At 37.4% G+C, this 20,052-nt stretch overlaps 1 protein-coding gene across 7 annotated transcripts; it reads left to right on the top strand.

Moving 5' to 3' along the window:
• Window positions 1–1,251: 1,251 nt before the first annotated feature.
• LOC137650102 (uncharacterized) lies at window positions 1,252–18,130 on the top strand. Of its 7 annotated transcripts, XM_068383209.1 has the most exons (6): window positions 1,252–3,053; window positions 8,702–8,926; window positions 14,575–14,799; window positions 15,067–15,797; window positions 16,354–17,059; window positions 17,383–18,130. In XM_068383209.1, exons 1-6 carry the CDS (start codon window positions 1,454–1,456, stop codon window positions 17,394–17,396), a joined length of 3,501 nt encoding a protein of 1,166 aa, XP_068239310.1. In that variant the 5' UTR covers window positions 1,252–1,453; the 3' UTR covers window positions 17,397–18,130. The 7 variants fall into 7 exon arrangements, with proteins under 7 accessions (XP_068239310.1, XP_068239317.1, XP_068239311.1 ...); XM_068383216.1 differs by lacking the exon at window positions 17,383–18,130 and having other exon boundaries at window positions 15,067–15,777; window positions 16,354–16,507; XM_068383210.1 differs by lacking the exons at window positions 14,575–14,799; window positions 15,067–15,797; window positions 16,354–17,059; window positions 17,383–18,130 and adding exons at window positions 9,194–9,924; window positions 10,481–11,186; window positions 11,510–12,257.
• The last annotated feature ends 1,922 nt before the right edge of the window (window positions 18,131–20,052 follow it).

Here is a 20,052-nt window from a genome sequence, read left to right as displayed (position 1 = left end):
CAAGGTGCGCCGAGCATATTTAAAGGACCTTGATTCCAGTGACTTATCACTCGGCCACACAGTTAATTCCCGATTGGTCCTCTGATCCCGAGGCTGTGGAAATTTGACATTAAAAGGTATTTATGATATATATATATATATATATATATATATATATATATATATATATATATATATATATATATATATATATATATATATATATATATTATAATAACCCTCCTATCATTATTTAGCATTTCTAATTACACCTATTATTGTGTATAACTTTAGCGCCATCTATTGATTGCTGATCGTAGCGGACAGCATGAATGAAATTACCTTTTGTTATTTTTACGTATGTAATCCTTGGAAATGTTTACTTCCAAGCTCTTTCAAGTTAATACTTTTGAGTTCGTTATCCGGTGGCTAATTCTTCACTTGCTTATAGTGTTTATTAAGTGGTTATTTGTTATTATTTTGTTATATATTTATACGTGATTTAAAATAAGTAAAGTCTGTTTAATTTTAACTTTAATTTGATCATTCTCCTAATATATCTACTATACCTACATGAAGTGTTGCCCTCATTACTGAGAATTTATGAATGAATAGTCAAGTGGAAAGCTGAAGTAGTGACAAATTGGGGGCCTGTGTCCGGGATGTACTTACGTATGTGTTACGCTTACGCTCGATCTTGACGGATTGTGAAATTCATTTTGTTGTTTCTCTAAAATGATGGACAACATGAGTGTAGTGTATTAGTGATATTTTGCTAGTTTATAACTGACCACCACCGGATAGTGTTCTCCAGCGCGCTCACACTTTCACCTAGAGAATGTCGTGTTGCTACACGTCATCTTAAGCATACATCGAGATTTTGGAGGACGTGCAGGCAGGGTAATGGCATCCTAGAATTCGTCATTCTTTTAACCCTCGACTCTGTTGACTACCATCGCTTAGCGATATCTTCATAGTCGCCCCAACTTCTCGAGGTGCTTCGAGGCATTCAAAACCTCATCATAAGGAATTGAAGATTCCTTCCTTAGGAACTTCTGCTCCTCTTACTCAGGGTACGACCTTCGCTCTTTCAAGGATTTCGGCTGGATATTGTTACGACCACGTGGTCAAGAACTTCGTTCCACCTCGATGGATATTTAAAGGTTTATTCCTTGTTCAGGTAACTGTTGGTACTTCCAATTATTTACTTCATTAAAAATATTTTATTCAAGATTATTAGTGGTTTTGCATTATTGGTGAACCAAATTTTCCGATTGGCATGGATTATTAAAGCCTTGTTCATTTAAGTGAATTTCTGTACATTGTAGGACTTAAGGATTAAGGAAATTCCTCTGGTTTGTGAGTGCCTTCGCACCATAAATCCATGAATGCCCTGACGTTTTTAAGTCTTAAAGCTTGTGTATAGTAGTAATATAATTTCCAGTGATATTTTCCATTTTATCAGTATTGAGAGATGCCTTTTGATCTTGAGAAATTTTTAGGTGCACCCAGGGAGCACCTAAATACACTACAGGAAGCTAAAAAGGACCAGCTTCGCCAAATAGCTGTAAGGGCTAGAATATCTGTAGGTCATGCTGTGGTGAAAGCTGAACTATTGGGAAAGATATTAGATTTCCTGATAAATAGTGGTAACATAACTGAAGAAGAGGCTCTTCCCTTAAGGCCTTTAACACTTGAACGAGGTGCTGCTCGTACTGTTACTGTAACTGAAGACCCAGAGATAGTGAAATTGAAACTCCAACTTGAACTGCAGCAGTTAACACTAGAAGCTGAACAAAAAAGGCTTGAAGCTGCAAATGCCGCAGTAGAAACTGAGCAAAGAAGACTTGAAATAGAACGTAAAGAAAAAGTTCTGTTGGAAAAGGAACTATCAGCCATAAGAATAGAAGAAAGGTTGGCAGAAAAACAGCTACCCGATGCTTTTGACCTTAGTAAAGCACGCAAACTCCTGCCTGTCTTCGATGAAAAAGATCCTGATGTTTTTTTCATTACTTTTGAAAACACTGCAACGTCTCTCAACTGGCCTAGAGACCAATATGTTCTCTTAATCAGAAACTCCTTCAAAGGAAAAGCTGCATATGTGGCAGCACAACTTGTCCAAGAAAGGGATTATGAAATCTTTAAAACTGCCATATTAGATGCTTATAGTGTTACAGCAGAAGGGTATAGACAAGTCTTCAGACAAACTTTGAAGAACCAAGCTCAAACCTATCTAGAGTTTTTCACATTGAAGTTGAAGCAGTTTAATAAATGGATAGATAAGGAACAAATAACTACTTTAGAACAATTAAAGAATTTAATAGTTTTAGAAGAATTCCTGAGGCGTATTCCAGCTAATGTGGCAATGTTTATTAGAGAAAAACAAGAAAAAGATGGCAAAAGGGCTGCCCTATTAGCTGATGATTACCATCTCATTCATAAACTTAAACCACATTCGTCCTCACCTTCATCTTCCCCACAGGTTTGTACTTTTTGTAAGAAAGAAGGTCATCATATTAAAGACTGTCCTAGTCCCAAATGCAAAGCATCTCATGGTAAGGCTTCTCCTAATGCTTTTTCACAAGGACCCAAATCAGGGAATACTGCAAATAAAACGACTCTTCACTGTGCTCAACCTCTATCAGACTTTACAGCATTTACATATCCTGGTAAAGTAAATGATATTCCCGTGCAAATTTTGAGAGATACAGGGTCATCTCAAACTATCATTAGCTCAAAGTTAAAAGATTTAGCTAAACCAACAGATCAGTATGTAACTGTGTCAGATTTGACTTGTCAAAAGGTTTTACCTATTGTACAGATTTCTCTTGATTGTCCTTATTTTAAAGGTTCAACTAATGTCGCCTTGTTGGATTCTGACCTGCCTTGCAAGAACATAGACATGATACTTGGTAATGACTTGGCTCAATCTAACGGTACTCCTAGTCTTATCATTACGCAGCCTGAAGTAGTGATCGAAAAAGCTTGCAAAGAGCTTTCTCCGGTGGTAGAGCTTCCCTGCCAAGTAGTCACCAGGTCTACAACCTCAACTTCTAGCGACACTGAACACACAGGTAAGGTGGATCAAAGTACCTTAGGTGAAAAAGTCCTTGCTGATCTTGTTGATATTCCCTCAGATGAATTTGTAGAGTATCAAAGGTCTGATGATAGTTTGAAAGAATACTTTGATAAAGTAAAAGATGACGTTGATGAAAGTAAGTTACCATATTTTTATCTTGATAATAACATCCTTATGAGACGTTATAGACCTTTGAAGATTGCAGGACAAAATTCCTGGCATGATAGTTACCAGCTTGTAGTTCATTCTAATCTTCGTGCAGCCTTATTGGATCTTGCTCATTCAGCAGAGTCTCATCTAGGCATTTCCAAAACCTATAAGCGTTTGCTGGACGATTACTACTGGCCTGGTATGAAAGCTGATGTAAAGCACCACATAGAATCTTGCCATCCCTGCCAGGTAACTGGTAAACCAAATCAGAAAATACCTCCAGCACCATTAGTTCCTATTACAGTACCTAATTCTCCTTTTGAAAAGGTAATTGTAGATTGTGTTGGTCCACTTCCCAAAACTAAAAAACAAAATGAGTACATTTTAACCTTGTTGTGTCCAACTACTAGATTTCCTTTAGCCGTACCTATAAAAAACATATCTGCTAGAACAATAATTGTTAATCTTCTTAAAATATTCACCATTTTTGGTTTTCCAAAAGAGCTTCAGCGTGATCAGGGGACAAACTTCACTAGTGATTTGTTTAAGCAAACTTTAAAGCAGTTAAACATCTCTCATATTTTTGCTTCAGCTTATCACCCTCAGACTAATGGAGCCCTCGAACGAGTACACCAGACCATTAAAAACCTCCTGCGCAAGTACATTTGTGAAACTGGACGAGACTGGGATGAAGACCTGGATCTGCTTATGTATGTACTTAGGAGTACACCTAATGAATCGACTGGAATTTCTCCCTTCGAGATGATGTTTGGCCGCAGACCTAGGACAAACCTTAGTATGGTAAAAGAAAACATCCTAAGAGGTACTTACAAAGACCAGCAAGTAAGTATTCCGCAATACCTCCAAAGTCTTAAGGTTAAATTTGACCATGTTTATGAATTTGCCAATCTGAATTTAACTAACAGTCAGATTCGAATGAAAAACCATTACGATAAAAAGGCCAAAATTAGAACTTTTAAAGTAGGAGATGATGTACTTGTATATCGACCAGTTCCAGGAGCTCCATTGAGAGAAAAATTTATGGGTCCGTATAAAATCACTAAAAGGGTCTCTAAAACAACTTATGCAATTGAAACTCCAGATAAAAGGAAGCCTAGCCAGTTAGTGCACATTAATCTTATAAAACCATACCAATCTGCAAAGATTTCTCCACAGGCAGTTCACCTGATAAGTAGAGAGACTGATCACTCCACTCACAACTCGAGGATAACTACTCCCATCGAGACTTCTCCTACCCCGAAAAACATAGTACCCGAGGCAGTTGATAATGATAAACTTTTAGCTCCTCTTGAGCCAGACGAAGAAGAAACTTTGGCTCATAATCATATTTTGTCATGGAAAGATGCTAGTAATTCAGATTCTTTCTTTGCTTTCACAGTATCTTGGTCATCTTCCTAAGGTGGAAAGGGAAGAATTAGAGGCTGTTCTGAAGTCTTATCCTGCAATATGTTCAGACACTCCTGGTTGCTGTACCTTGGTGCAACATGATATTGTGCTAGAACCAAACGCCAATCCCGTTCGTCAACCTTTTTATCGGGTGTCCCATCGTTTATTACCAGCCTTGAAGGCTGAGGTTGAGTATTTACTAAAACTAGATTTGGCTGCACCAAGTAAGTCTCCCTGGGCATCGCCTTGTATTTTAGTTAAAAAGCCTAACAATTCCTATCGTATGTGTACGGATTATAGAAGGGTTAATTCTGTAACGGTCAAGGATGCTTATCCATTACCTAGAATTGCGGATATTATTGACTCTGTGAGTAATTCTAAATACCTTACCCAGATTGATCTCTTAAAGGGTTATTATCAAATTAAATTAACAGATAGGACAAGAGAGATATCAGCCTTTATAACACCTTTTGGTCTCTTTGAATACAGAGTTTTGCCATTTGGGATGACTAATGCTCCAGCTACATTCCAAAGGATGGTCCATGAAGTTACACGTGGTTTGGAGGGTGTGTATGTCTATTTGGATGACATCATAATTGCTAGTATCTCCTGGGACGAACATCTCAAGATCTTAAGAGAACTCTTCAAAAGACTCCTGGAAGCTAACCTAGTTATTAATTTAGCCAAGAGTTCATTTGGTAAGGCAAAAGTTACATACCTAGGACATGTCATTGGCAGTGGCTCCATATTACCCAAGGATACTAATGTAAAGGCTATAACTTCATTCCCCACTCCTAGTGATAAAAAAGAACTCTAAACTTTCTTAGGTATGGTGTCATATTATTCAAAGTTTTGTCCTAATTTTTCCATCATAACTTCTCCTCTACATGTATTGACATCCAGCAAAGTAAGGATTCACTGGACACAGGATCACGATAAGGCCTTCCGGCAGCTAAAGTTATTCATGACTTCATCTCCTTTGTTGCAAGCGCCTAATCTTACTAAACTTTTTTTTATACAGGTCGATGCTTGTAATACTGGATTTGGTGGTGTCCTACTGCAAGAAATCAATGGGACCAGTACTTTTCCTCCTTTGTTGGAACATCTGCTGCCAGTATCTTATTACTCAGGAGCGTTCAAAGGCGCTCAACTAGGATGGCCTACCATCGAGAAAGAATTATATAGTCTTGTTGCAACTGTCCTTCATTTTCGTCCATATCTGGAAGGAGCTGCACGTGTCGTCATTTACAGACCACAAACCCCTTACCTTCCTCGAAAGGGCAAAGCTTAACAACAAGAAACTTCTTCGATGGTCATACATCTTGTCGTCTTACAACATTGAGATCCACAGCATTCGAGGATCAAACTACACCATCGCAGACGCATTATCACGTCTTGGACAGAAAACCACAATTCACTAAATTTGTCAATAAGATTGTCATAATTTCATTCCTAACAGGGGGGAACTATAATAACCCTCCTATCATTATTTAGCATTTCTAATTACACCTATTATTGTGTATAACTTTAGCGCCATCTATTGATTGCTGATCGTAGCGGACAGCATGAATGAAATTACCTTTTGTTATTTTTACGTATGTAATCCTTGGAAATGTTTACTTCCAAGCTCTTTCAAGTTAATACTTTTGAGTTCGTTATCCGGTGGCTAATTCTTCACTTGCTTATAGTGTTTATTAAGTGGTTATTTGTTATTATTTTGTTATATATTTATACGTGATTTAAAATAAGTAAAGTCTGTTTAATTTTAACTTTAATTTGATCATTCTCCTAATATATCTACTATACCTACATGAAGTGTTGCCCTCATTACTGAGAATTTATGAATGAATAGTCAAGTGGAAAGCTGAAGTAGTGACAAATTGGGGGCCTGTGTCCGGGATGTACTTACGTATGTGTTACGCTTACGCTCGATCTTGACGGATTGTGAAATTCATTTTGTTGTTTCTCTAAAATGATGGACAACATGAGTGTAGTGTATTAGTGATATTTTGCTAGTTTATAACTGACCACCACCGGATAGTGTTCTCCAGCGCGCTCACACTTTCACCTAGAGAATGTCGTGTTGCTACACGTCATCTTAAGCATACATCGAGATTTTGGAGGACGTGCAGGCAGGGTAATGGCATCCTAGAATTCGTCATTCTTTTAACCCTCGACTCTGTTGACTACCATCGCTTAGCGATATCTTCATAGTCGCCCCAACTTCTCGAGGTGCTTCGAGGCATTCAAAACCTCATCATAAGGAATTGAAGATTCCTTCCTTAGGAACTTCTGCTCCTCTTACTCAGGGTACGACCTTCGCTCTTTCAAGGATTTCGGCTGGATATTGTTACGACCACGTGGTCAAGAACTTCGTTCCACCTCGATGGATATTTAAAGGTTTATTCCTTGTTCAGGTAACTGTTGGTACTTCCAATTATTTACTTCATTAAAAATATTTTATTCAAGATTATTAGTGGTTTTGCATTATTGGTGAACCAAATTTTCCGATTGGCATGGATTATTAAAGCCTTGTTCATTTAAGTGAATTTCTGTACATTGTAGGACTTAAGGATTAAGGAAATTCCTCTGGTTTGTGAGTGCCTTCGCACCATAAATCCATGAATGCCCTGACGTTTTTAAGTCTTAAAGCTTGTGTATAGTAGTAATATAATTTCCAGTGATATTTTCCATTTTATCAGTATTGAGAGATGCCTTTTGATCTTGAGAAATTTTTAGGTGCACCCAGGGAGCACCTAAATACACTACAGGAAGCTAAAAAGGACCAGCTTCGCCAAATAGCTGTAAGGGCTAGAATATCTGTAGGTCATGCTGTGGTGAAAGCTGAACTATTGGGAAAGATATTAGATTTCCTGATAAATAGTGGTAACATAACTGAAGAAGAGGCTCTTCCCTTAAGGCCTTTAACACTTGAACGAGGTGCTGCTCGTACTGTTACTGTAACTGAAGACCCAGAGATAGTGAAATTGAAACTCCAACTTGAACTGCAGCAGTTAACACTAGAAGCTGAACAAAAAAGGCTTGAAGCTGCAAATGCCGCAGTAGAAACTGAGCAAAGAAGACTTGAAATAGAACGTAAAGAAAAAGTTCTGTTGGAAAAGGAACTATCAGCCATAAGAATAGAAGAAAGGTTGGCAGAAAAACAGCTACCCGATGCTTTTGACCTTAGTAAAGCACGCAAACTCCTGCCTGTCTTCGATGAAAAAGATCCTGATGTTTTTTTCATTACTTTTGAAAACACTGCAACGTCTCTCAACTGGCCTAGAGACCAATATGTTCTCTTAATCAGAAACTCCTTCAAAGGAAAAGCTGCATATGTGGCAGCACAACTTGTCCAAGAAAGGGATTATGAAATCTTTAAAACTGCCATATTAGATGCTTATAGTGTTACAGCAGAAGGGTATAGACAAGTCTTCAGACAAACTTTGAAGAACCAAGCTCAAACCTATCTAGAGTTTTTCACATTGAAGTTGAAGCAGTTTAATAAATGGATAGATAAGGAACAAATAACTACTTTAGAACAATTAAAGAATTTAATAGTTTTAGAAGAATTCCTGAGGCGTATTCCAGCTAATGTGGCAATGTTTATTAGAGAAAAACAAGAAAAAGATGGCAAAAGGGCTGCCCTATTAGCTGATGATTACCATCTCATTCATAAACTTAAACCACATTCGTCCTCACCTTCATCTTCCCCACAGGTTTGTACTTTTTGTAAGAAAGAAGGTCATCATATTAAAGACTGTCCTAGTCCCAAATGCAAAGCATCTCATGGTAAGGCTTCTCCTAATGCTTTTTCACAAGGACCCAAATCAGGGAATACTGCAAATAAAACGACTCTTCACTGTGCTCAACCTCTATCAGACTTTACAGCATTTACATATCCTGGTAAAGTAAATGATTTTCCCGTGCAAATTTTGAGAGATACAGGGTCATCTCAAACTATCATTAGCTCAAAGTTAAAAGATTTAGCTAAACCAACAGATCAGTATGTAACTGTGTCAGATTTGACTTGTCAAAAGGTTTTACCTATTGTACAGATTTCTCTTGATTGTCCTTATTTTAAAGGTTCAACTAATGTCGCCTTGTTGGATTCTGACCTGCCTTGCAAGAACATAGACATGATACTTGGTAATGACTTGGCTCAATCTAACGGTACTCCTAGTCTTATCATTACGCAGCCTGAAGTAGTGATCGAAAAAGCTTGCAAAGAGCTTTCTCCGGTGGTAGAGCTTCCCTGCCAAGTAGTCACCAGGTCTACAACCTCAACTTCTAGCGACACTGAACACACAGGTAAGGTGGATCAAAGTACCTTAGGTGAAAAAGTCCTTGCTGATCTTGTTGATATTCCCTCAGATGAATTTGTAGAGTATCAAAGGTCTGATGATAGTTTGAAAGAATACTTTGATAAAGTAAAAGATGACGTTGATGAAAGTAAGTTACCATATTTTTATCTTGATAATAACATCCTTATGAGACGTTATAGACCTTTGAAGATTGCAGGACAAAATTCCTGGCATGATAGTTACCAGCTTGTAGTTCATTCTAATCTTCGTGCAGCCTTATTGGATCTTGCTCATTCAGCAGAGTCTCATCTAGGCATTTCCAAAACCTATAAGCGTTTGCTGGACGATTACTACTGGCCTGGTATGAAAGCTGATGTAAAGCACCACATAGAATCTTGCCATCCCTGCCAGGTAACTGGTAAACCAAATCAGAAAATACCTCCAGCACCATTAGTTCCTATTACAGTACCTAATTCTCCTTTTGAAAAGGTAATTGTAGATTGTGTTGGTCCACTTCCCAAAACTAAAAAACAAAATGAGTACATTTTAACCTTGTTGTGTCCAACTACTAGATTTCCTTTAGCCGTACCTATAAAAAACATATCTGCTAGAACAATAATTGTTAATCTTCTTAAAATATTCACCATTTTTGGTTTTCCAAAAGAGCTTCAGTGTGATCAGGGGACAAACTTCACTAGTGATTTGTTTAAGCAAACTTTAAAGCAGTTAAACATCTCTCATATTTTTGCTTCAGCTTATCACCCTCAGACTAATGGAGCCCTCGAACGAGTACACCAGACCATTAAAAACCTCCTGCGCAAGTACATTTGTGAAACTGGACGAGACTGGGATGAAGACCTGGATCTGCTTATGTATGTACTTAGGAGTACACCTAATGAATCGACTGGAATTTCTCCCTTCGAGATGATGTTTGGCCGCAGACCTAGGACAAACCTTAGTATGGTAAAAGAAAACATCCTAAGAGGTACTTACAAAGACCAGCAAGTAAGTATTCCGCAATACCTCCAAAGTCTTAAGGTTAAATTTGACCATGTTTATGAATTTGCCAATCTGAATTTAACTAACAGTCAGATTCGAATGAAAAACCATTACGATAAAAAGGCCAAAATTAGAACTTTTAAAGTAGGAGATGATGTACTTGTATGTCGACCAGTTCCAGGAGCTCCATTGAGAGAAAAATTTATGGGTCCGTATAAAATCACTAAAAGGGTCTCTAAAACAACTTATGCAATTGAAACTCCAGATAAAAGGAAGCCTAGCCAGTTAGTGCACATTAATCTTATAAAACCATACCAATCTGCAAAGATTTCTCCACAGGCAGTTCACCTGATAAGTAGAGAGACTGATCACTCCACTCACAACTCGAGGATAACTACTCCCATCGAGACTTCTCCTACCCCGAAAAACATAGTACCCGAGGCAGTTGATAATGATAAACTTTTAGCTCCTCTTGAGCCAGACGAAGAAGAAACTTTGGCTCATAATCATATTTTGTCATGGAAAGATGCTAGTAATTCAGATTCTTTCTTTGCTTTCACAGTATCTTGGTCATCTTCCTAAGGTGGAAAGGGAAGAATTAGAGGCTGTTCTGAAGTCTTATCCTGCAATATGTTCAGACACTCCTGGTTGCTGTACCTTGGTGCAACATGATATTGTGCTAGAACCAAACGCCAATCCCGTTCGTCAACCTTTTTATCGGGTGTCCCATCGTTTATTACCAGCCTTGAAGGCTGAGGTTGAGTATTTACTAAAACTAGATTTGGCTGCACCAAGTAAGTCTCCCTGGGCATCGCCTTGTATTTTAGTTAAAAAGCCTAACAATTCCTATCGTATGTGTACGGATTATAGAAGGGTTAATTCTGTAACGGTCAAGGATGCTTATCCATTACCTAGAATTGCGGATATTATTGACTCTGTGAGTAATTCTAAATACCTTACCCAGATTGATCTCTTAAAGGGTTATTATCAAATTAAATTAACAGATAGGACAAGAGAGATATCAGCCTTTATAACACCTTTTGGTCTCTTTGAATACAGAGTTTTGCCATTTGGGATGACTAATGCTCCAGCTACATTCCAAAGGATGGTCCATGAAGTTACACGTGGTTTGGAGGGTGTGTATGTCTATTTGGATGACATCATAATTGCTAGTATCTCCTGGGACGAACATCTCAAGATCTTAAGAGAACTCTTCAAAAGACTCCTGGAAGCTAACCTAGTTATTAATTTAGCCAAGAGTTCATTTGGTAAGGCAAAAGTTACATACCTAGGACATGTCATTGGCAGTGGCTCCATATTACCCAAGGATACTAATGTAAAGGCTATAACTTCATTCCCCACTCCTAGTGATAAAAAAGAACTCGAAACTTTCTTAGGTATGGTGTCATATTATTCAAAGTTTTGTCCTAATTTTTCCATCATAACTTCTCCTCTACATGTATTGACATCCAGCAAAGTAAGGATTCACTGGACACAGGATCACGATAAGGCCTTCCGGCAGCTAAAGTTATTCATGACTTCATCTCCTTTGTTGCAAGCGCCTAATCTTACTAAACTTTTTTTTATACAGGTCGATGCTTGTAATACTGGATTTGGTGGTGTCCTACTGCAAGAAATCAATGGGACCAGTACTTTTCCTCCTTTGTTGGAACATCTGCTGCCAGTATCTTATTACTCAGGAGCGTTCAAAGGCGCTCAACTAGGATGGCCTACCATCGAGAAAGAATTATATAGTCTTGTTGCAACTGTCCTTCATTTTCGTCCATATCTGGAAGGAGCTGCACGTGTCGTCATTTACAGACCACAAACCCCTTACCTTCCTCGAAAGGGCAAAGCTTAACAACAAGAAACTTCTTCGATGGTCATACATCTTGTCGTCTTACAACATTGAGATCCACAGCATTCGAGGATCAAACTACACCATCGCCGACGCATTATCACGTCTTGGACAGAAAACCACAATTCACTAAATTTGTCAATAAGATTGTCATAATTTCATTCCTAACAGGGGGGAACTATAATAACCCTCCTATCATTATTTAGCATTTCTAATTACACCTATTATTGTGTATAACTTTAGCGCCATCTATTGATTGCTGATCGTAGCGGACAGCATGAATGAAATTACCTTTTGTTATTTTTACGTATGTAATCCTTGGAAATGTTTACTTCCAAGCTCTTTCAAGTTAATACTTTTGAGTTCGTTATCCGGTGGCTAATTCTTCACTTGCTTATAGTGTTTATTAAGTGGTTATTTGTTATTATTTTGTTATATATTTATACGTGATTTAAAATAAGTAAAGTCTGTTTAATTTTAACTTTAATTTGATCATTCTCCTAATATATCTACTATACCTACATGAAGTGTTGCCCTCATTACTGAGAATTTATGAATGAATAGTCAAGTGGAAAGCTGAAGTAGTGACAAATTGGGGGCCTGTGTCCGGGATGTACTTACGTATGTGTTACGCTTACGCTCGATCTTGACGGATTGTGAAATTCATTTTGTTGTTTCTCTAAAATGATGGACAACATGAGTGTAGTGTATTAGTGATATTTTGCTAGTTTATAACTGACCACCACCGGATAGTGTTCTCCAGCGCGCTCACACTTTCACCTAGAGAATGTCGTGTTGCTACACGTCATCTTAAGCATACATCGAGATTTTGGAGGACGTGCAGGCAGGGTAATGGCATCCTAGAATTCGTCATTCTTTTAACCCTCGACTCTGTTGACTACCATCGCTTAGCGATATCTTCATAGTCGCCCCAACTTCTCGAGGTGCTTCGAGGCATTCAAAACCTCATCATAAGGAATTGAAGATTCCTTCCTTAGGAACTTCTGCTCCTCTTACTCAGGGTACGACCTTCGCTCTTTCAAGGATTTCGGCTGGATATTGTTACGACCACGTGGTCAAGAACTTCGTTCCACCTCGATGGATATTTAAAGGTTTATTCCTTGTTCAGGTAACTGTTGGTACTTCCAATTATTTACTTCATTAAAAATATTTTATTCAAGATTATTAGTGGTTTTGCATTATTGGTGAACCAAATTTTCCGATTGGCATGGATTATTAAAGCCTTGTTCATTTAAGTGAATTTCTGTACATTGTAGGACTTAAGGATTAAGGAAATTCCTCTGGTTTGTGAGTGCCTTCGCACCATAAATCCATGAATGCCCTGACGTTTTTAAGTCTTAAAGCTTGTGTATAGTAGTAATATAATTTCCAGTGATATTTTCCATTTTATCAGTATTGAGAGATGCCTTTTGATCTTGAGAAATTTTTAGGTGCACCCAGGGAGCACCTAAATACACTACAGGAAGCTAAAAAGGACCAGCTTCGCCAAATAGCTGTAAGGGCTAGAATATCTGTAGGTCATGCTGTGGTGAAAGCTGAACTATTGGGAAAGATATTAGATTTCCTGATAAATAGTGGTAACATAACTGAAGAAGAGGCTCTTCCCTTAAGGCCTTTAACACTTGAACGAGGTGCTGCTCGTACTGTTACTGTAACTGAAGACCCAGAGATAGTGAAATTGAAACTCCAACTTGAACTGCAGCAGTTAACACTAGAAGCTGAACAAAAAAGGCTTGAAGCTGCAAATGCCGCAGTAGAAACTGAGCAAAGAAGACTTGAAATAGAACGTAAAGAAAAAGTTCTGTTGGAAAAGGAACTATCAGCCATAAGAATAGAAGAAAGGTTGGCAGAAAAACAGCTACCCGATGCTTTTGACCTTAGTAAAGCACGCAAACTCCTGCCTGTCTTCGATGAAAAAGATCCTGATGTTTTTTTCATTACTTTTGAAAACACTGCAACGTCTCTCAACTGGCCTAGAGACCAATATGTTCTCTTAATCAGAAACTCCTTCAAAGGAAAAGCTGCATATGTGGCAGCACAACTTGTCCAAGAAAGGGATTATGAAATCTTTAAAACTGCCATATTAGATGCTTATAGTGTTACAGCAGAAGGGTATAGACAAGTCTTCAGACAAACTTTGAAGAACCAAGCTCAAACCTATCTAGAGTTTTTCACATTGAAGTTGAAGCAGTTTAATAAATGGATAGATAAGGAACAAATAACTACTTTAGAACAATTAAAGAATTTAATAGTTTTAGAAGAATTCCTGAGGCGTATTCCAGCTAATGTGGCAATGTTTATTAGAGAAAAACAAGAAAAAGATGGCAAAAGGGCTGCCCTATTAGCTGATGATTACCATCTCATTCATAAACTTAAACCACATTCGTCCTCACCTTCATCTTCCCCACAGGTTTGTACTTTTTGTAAGAAAGAAGGTCATCATATTAAAGACTGTCCTAGTCCCAAATGCAAAGCATCTCATGGTAAGGCTTCTCCTAATGCTTTTTCACAAGGACCCAAATCAGGGAATACTGCAAATAAAACGACTCTTCACTGTGCTCAACCTCTATCAGACTTTACAGCATTTACATATCCTGGTAAAGTAAATGATATTCCCGTGCAAATTTTGAGAGATACAGGGTCATCTCAAACTATCATTAGCTCAAAGTTAAAAGATTTAGCTAAACCAACAGATCAGTATGTAACTGTGTCAGATTTGACTTGTCAAAAGGTTTTACCTATTGTACAGATTTCTCTTGATTGTCCTTATTTTAAAGGTTCAACTAATGTCGCCTTGTTGGATTCTGACCTGCCTTGCAAGAACATAGACATGATACTTGGTAATGACTTGGCTCAATCTAACGGTACTCCTAGTCTTATCATTACGCAGCCTGAAGTAGTGATCGAAAAAGCTTGCAAAGAGCTTTCTCCGGTGGTAGAGCTTCCCTGCCAAGTAGTCACCAGGTCTACAACCTCAACTTCTAGCGACACTGAACACACAGGTAAGGTGGATCAAAGTACCTTAGGTGAAAAAGTCCTTGCTGATCTTGTTGATATTCCCTCAGATGAATTTGTAGAGTATCAAAGGTCTGATGATAGTTTGAAAGAATACTTTGATAAAGTAAAAGATGACGTTGATGAAAGTAAGTTACCATATTTTTATCTTGATAATAACATCCTTATGAGACGTTATAGACCTTTGAAGATTGCAGGACAAAATTCCTGGCATGATAGTTACCAGCTTGTAGTTCATTCTAATCTTCGTGCAGCCTTATTGGATCTTGCTCATTCAGCAGAGTCTCATCTAGGCATTTCCAAAACCTATAAGCGTTTGCTGGACGATTACTACTGGCCTGGTATGAAAGCTGATGTAAAGCACCACATAGAATCTTGCCATCCCTGCCAGGTAACTGGTAAACCAAATCAGAAAATACCTCCAGCACCATTAGTTCCTATTACAGTACCTAATTCTCCTTTTGAAAAGGTAATTGTAGATTGTGTTGGTCCACTTCCCAAAACTAAAAAACAAAATGAGTACATTTTAACCTTGTTGTGTCCAACTACTAGATTTCCTTTAGCCGTACCTATAAAAAACATATCTGCTAGAACAATAATTGTTAATCTTCTTAAAATATTCACCATTTTTGGTTTTCCAAAAGAGCTTCAGTGTGATCAGGGGACAAACTTCACTAGTGATTTGTTTAAGCAAACTTTAAAGCAGTTAAACATCTCTCATATTTTTGCTTCAGCTTATCACCCTCAGACTAATGGAGCCCTCGAACGAGTACACCAGACCATTAAAAACCTCCTGCGCAAGTACATTTGTGAAACTGGACGAGACTGGGATGAAGACCTGGATCTGCTTATGTATGTACTTAGGAGTACACCTAATGAATCGACTGGAATTTCTCCCTTCGAGATGATGTTTGGCCGCAGACCTAGGACAAACCTTAGTATGGTAAAAGAAAACATCCTAAGAGGTACTTACAAAGACCAGCAAGTAAGTATTCCGCAATACCTCCAAAGTCTTAAGGTTAAATTTGACCATGTTTATGAATTTGCCAATCTGAATTTAACTAACAGTCAGATTCGAATGAAAAACCATTACGATAAAAAGGCCAAAATTAGAACTTTTAAAGTAGGAGATGATGTACTTGTATGTCGACCAGTTCCAGGAGCTCCATTGAGAGAAAAATTTATGGGTCCGTATAAAATCACTAAAAGGGTCTCTAAAACAACTTATGCAATTGAAACTCCAGATAAAAGGAAGCCTAGCCAGTTAGTGCACATTAATCTTATAAAACCATACCAATCTGCAAAGATTTCTCCACAGGCAGTTCACCTGATAAGTAGAGAGACTGATCACTCCACTCACAACTCGAGGATAACTACTCCCATCGAGACTTCTCCTACCCCGAAAAACATAGTACCCGAGGCAGTTGATAATGATAAACTTTTAGCTCCTCTTGAGCCAGACGAAGAAGAAACTTTGGCTCATAATCATATTTTGTCATGGAAAGATGCTAGTAATTCAGATTCTTTCTTTGCTTTCACAGTATCTTGGTCATCTTCCTAAGGTGGAAAGGGAAGAATTAGAGGCTGTTCTGAAGTCTTATCCTGCAATATGTTCAGACACTCCTGGTTGCTGTACCTTGGTGCAACATGATATTGTGCTAGAACCAAACGCCAATCCCGTTCGTCAACCTTTTTATCGGGTGTCCCATCGTTTATTACCAGCCTTGAAGGCTGAGGTTGAGTATTTACTAAAACTAGATTTGGCTGCACCAAGTAAGTCTCCCTGGGCATCGCCTTGTATTTTAGTTAAAAAGCCTAACAATTCCTATCGTATGTGTACGGATTATAGAAGGGTTAATTCTGTAACGGTCAAGGATGCTTATCCATTACCTAGAATTGCGGATATTATTGACTCTGTGAGTAATTCTAAATACCTTACCCAGATTGATCTCTTAAAGGGTTATTATCAAATTAAATTAACAGATAGGACAAGAGAGATATCAGCCTTTATAACACCTTTTGGTCTCTTTGAATACAGAGTTTTGCCATTTGGGATGACTAATGCTCCAGCTACATTCCAAAGGATGGTCCATGAAGTTACACGTGGTTTGGAGGGTGTGTATGTCTATTTGGATGACATCATAATTGCTAGTATCTCCTGGGACGAACATCTCAAGATCTTAAGAGAACTCTTCAAAAGACTCCTGGAAGCTAACCTAGTTATTAATTTAGCCAAGAGTTCATTTGGTAAGGCAAAAGTTACATACCTAGGACATGTCATTGGCAGTGGCTCCATATTACCCAAGGATACTAATGTAAAGGCTATAACTTCATTCCCCACTCCTAGTGATAAAAAAGAACTCGAAACTTTCTTAGGTATGGTGTCATATTATTCAAAGTTTTGTCCTAATTTTTCCATCATAACTTCTCCTCTACATGTATTGACATCCAGCAAAGTAAGGATTCACTGGACACAGGATCACGATAAGGCCTTCCGGCAGCTAAAGTTATTCATGACTTCATCTCCTTTGTTGCAAGCGCCTAATCTTACTAAACTTTTTTTTATACAGGTCGATGCTTGTAATACTGGATTTGGTGGTGTCCTACTGCAAGAAATCAATGGGACCAGTACTTTTCCTCCTTTGTTGGAACATCTGCTGCCAGTATCTTATTACTCAGGAGCGTTCAAAGGCGCTCAACTAGGATGGCCTACCATCGAGAAAGAATTATATAGTCTTGTTGCAACTGTCCTTCATTTTCGTCCATATCTGGAAGGAGCTGCACGTGTCGTCATTTACAGACCACAAACCCCTTACCTTCCTCGAAAGGGCAAAGCTTAACAACAAGAAACTTCTTCGATGGTCATACATCTTGTCGTCTTACAACATTGAGATCCACAGCATTCGAGGATCAAACTACACCATCGCCGACGCATTATCACGTCTTGGACAGAAAACCACAATTCACTAAATTTGTCAATAAGATTGTCATAATTTCATTCCTAACAGGGGGGAACTATAATAACCCTCCTATCATTATTTAGCATTTCTAATTACACCTATTATTGTGTATAACTTTAGCGCCATCTATTGATTGCTGATCGTAGCGGACAGCATGAATGAAATTACCTTTTGTTATTTTTACGTATGTAATCCTTGGAAATGTTTACTTCCAAGCTCTTTCAAGTTAATACTTTTGAGTTCGTTATCCGGTGGCTAATTCTTCACTTGCTTATAGTGTTTATTAAGTGGTTATTTGTTATTATTTTGTTATATATTTATACGTGATTTAAAATAAGTAAAGTCTGTTTAATTTTAACTTTAATTTGATCATTCTCCTAATATATCTACTATACCTACATGAAGTGTTGCCCTCATTACTGAGAATTTATGAATGAATAGTCAAGTGGAAAGCTGAAGTAGTGACATATATATATATATATATATATATATATATATATATATATATATATATATATATATATATATATATATATATATATATATATATAATATGTGTGTGTGCTTGAACGTACAGATGCTGGTGTGTTTAGATTTTTCCTAAACCTCTATTTTAAAAATAACGTTAAACACGTAGTCACGCAAAGGGTCAAAACACTGCGATTTTTGTTTTCGAATTATATTTTCTTTTCGAATCCAGTGTACCATTTGAGAACAAGCTAACAAAAGGGAACATATTTTTTCCCCGTCCATTCGTACCTTTAATTGCTTTTTGTTATCATCATCAAGCAGAAGCAACAACTCTTCTTTCCAAACCGGCTGGAAATGTTTCGCCATTTACAAAGATGAAAACGTTTCGACATTTATACCAACATCAATTAGAATGAAACTTGTTTAACCATCATTTGCCGCATTCGTCTTTCTCTCGTGATGTGTGTCTTTTATTTATTGTAAAACGCATATTGCTAATTTGTTTCAGAGATAAAATAATTTCAGGATAAGCGTTTTTTTATATCTAGGAAGTGTGATGCATATAAATAAATGACATAAATAGTCTTTTCATCATCCTTTATCAATGAACCACAATTTGCGGAATGATCATCTTTTTATATAACAAAGTTCATTCCGGTCACCTAATTTACTAGACCCATAAAAGTGAACATCTTTCATTTCATAATAAATTTGTGTGTATATATATATATATATATATATATATATATATATATATATATATATATATATATATATATATATATATATATATATATATATATATATATATATATATATATATATATATAATGTGATCTCACCCTAATAAAAAAAACACATAATGGCGACCCATAAATAATTTCCAGATGCACCATATTCCCTAATTTAACTGCACTTCATAATGGAAAGAAAATCCCAAATATAGAAACTATATATAAAGGTACAAAATTTGCAGGAAACGAATGAGAAACCGGAAGAGTGAATATCTTCAAAAGGAAAAAGAGATAAAATTAAAGAAAAAGCTTAAAAAAAGAATAATTAAGATTATATATTTTTTGAAAGAAATGTAAACTGGAAAAAGAAACGGCCAAGAAAAAAAAAAAACTATTACGGTATGTTACAAATATATGTCTATATTAAAAAAGAATTGGGCCAGTAAAGGCGGAAGAGAAGATGAAATTAATATATAATGACATAAGAATCCACCTAGACGAAAATAATAAGAAAAAAAAGCTTAATAAAAGAGAATAATCCTCTACAAACAATGTAAAAGTATCCAAGAAAAAAAAAAAAGATATATAACCAAATGGCGGAAAAAGGGAGCGTAGAGTGGAGTAAAAAATAGGCCCCCTGCGATGCCTAGGCACGAATCTTTTACCGGAAGCCACAAACCCAACTGTGGGCGATAACAATTATGACACGCGGCTGTGGACCGAGTCACGAAAGGACAATTTTATCAATAAGGTAATGTGCAGAAGGGGAATGGAGAGAAGGTCAAGAACAGGCAAAGGGGATTGGGGTGAAGATGGGGAACATGGGGAACAGGTAAGTGGTGGGGGGATTAAGATGAAGTCAAGATCAGGTGAAGAGTATAAAAAGGGGATTGGAATGTAGAAGATGGGGAACAGCTAAGTGGTGGGGGGATTAAGATGAAGTCAAGATCAAGTGAGGAGAACAAAAAGGGGATTGTAATGTAGATGGGGAACAGCTAAGTGGTGGAGGGATTAAGATGAAGTCCAGATCAAGTGAGGAGAATAAAAAGGGGATTGGAATGTAGATGGGGAATAG

Source organism: Palaemon carinicauda, chromosome 11 (genome assembly GCF_036898095.1).
Source record: "Palaemon carinicauda isolate YSFRI2023 chromosome 11, ASM3689809v2, whole genome shotgun sequence".
NCBI lineage: Eukaryota > Metazoa > Arthropoda > Malacostraca > Decapoda > Palaemonidae > Palaemon > Palaemon carinicauda.
Note: the sequence above shows the minus strand (reverse complement) of the source record. Positions and strands in the feature narration are given on the sequence as shown.

What these genes read in the sequence shown, in the direction of transcription:
- LOC137650102 (XM_068383209.1), top strand. Translation starts at nt 1,454, where the DNA reads ATGCCTTTTGATCTTGAGAAATTTTTAGGTGCACCCAGGGAGCACCTA. An exon ending in TAGCGACACTGAACACACAG is followed by an intron (nt 8,927 to 14,574) that starts GTAAGGTGGATC and finishes CTTATTTTAAAG; the next exon opens with GTTCAACTAATGTCGCCTTG. An exon ending in GTACTTACAAAGACCAGCAA is followed by an intron (nt 15,798 to 16,353) that starts GTAAGTATTCCG and finishes TTGCTTTCACAG; the next exon opens with TATCTTGGTCATCTTCCTAA.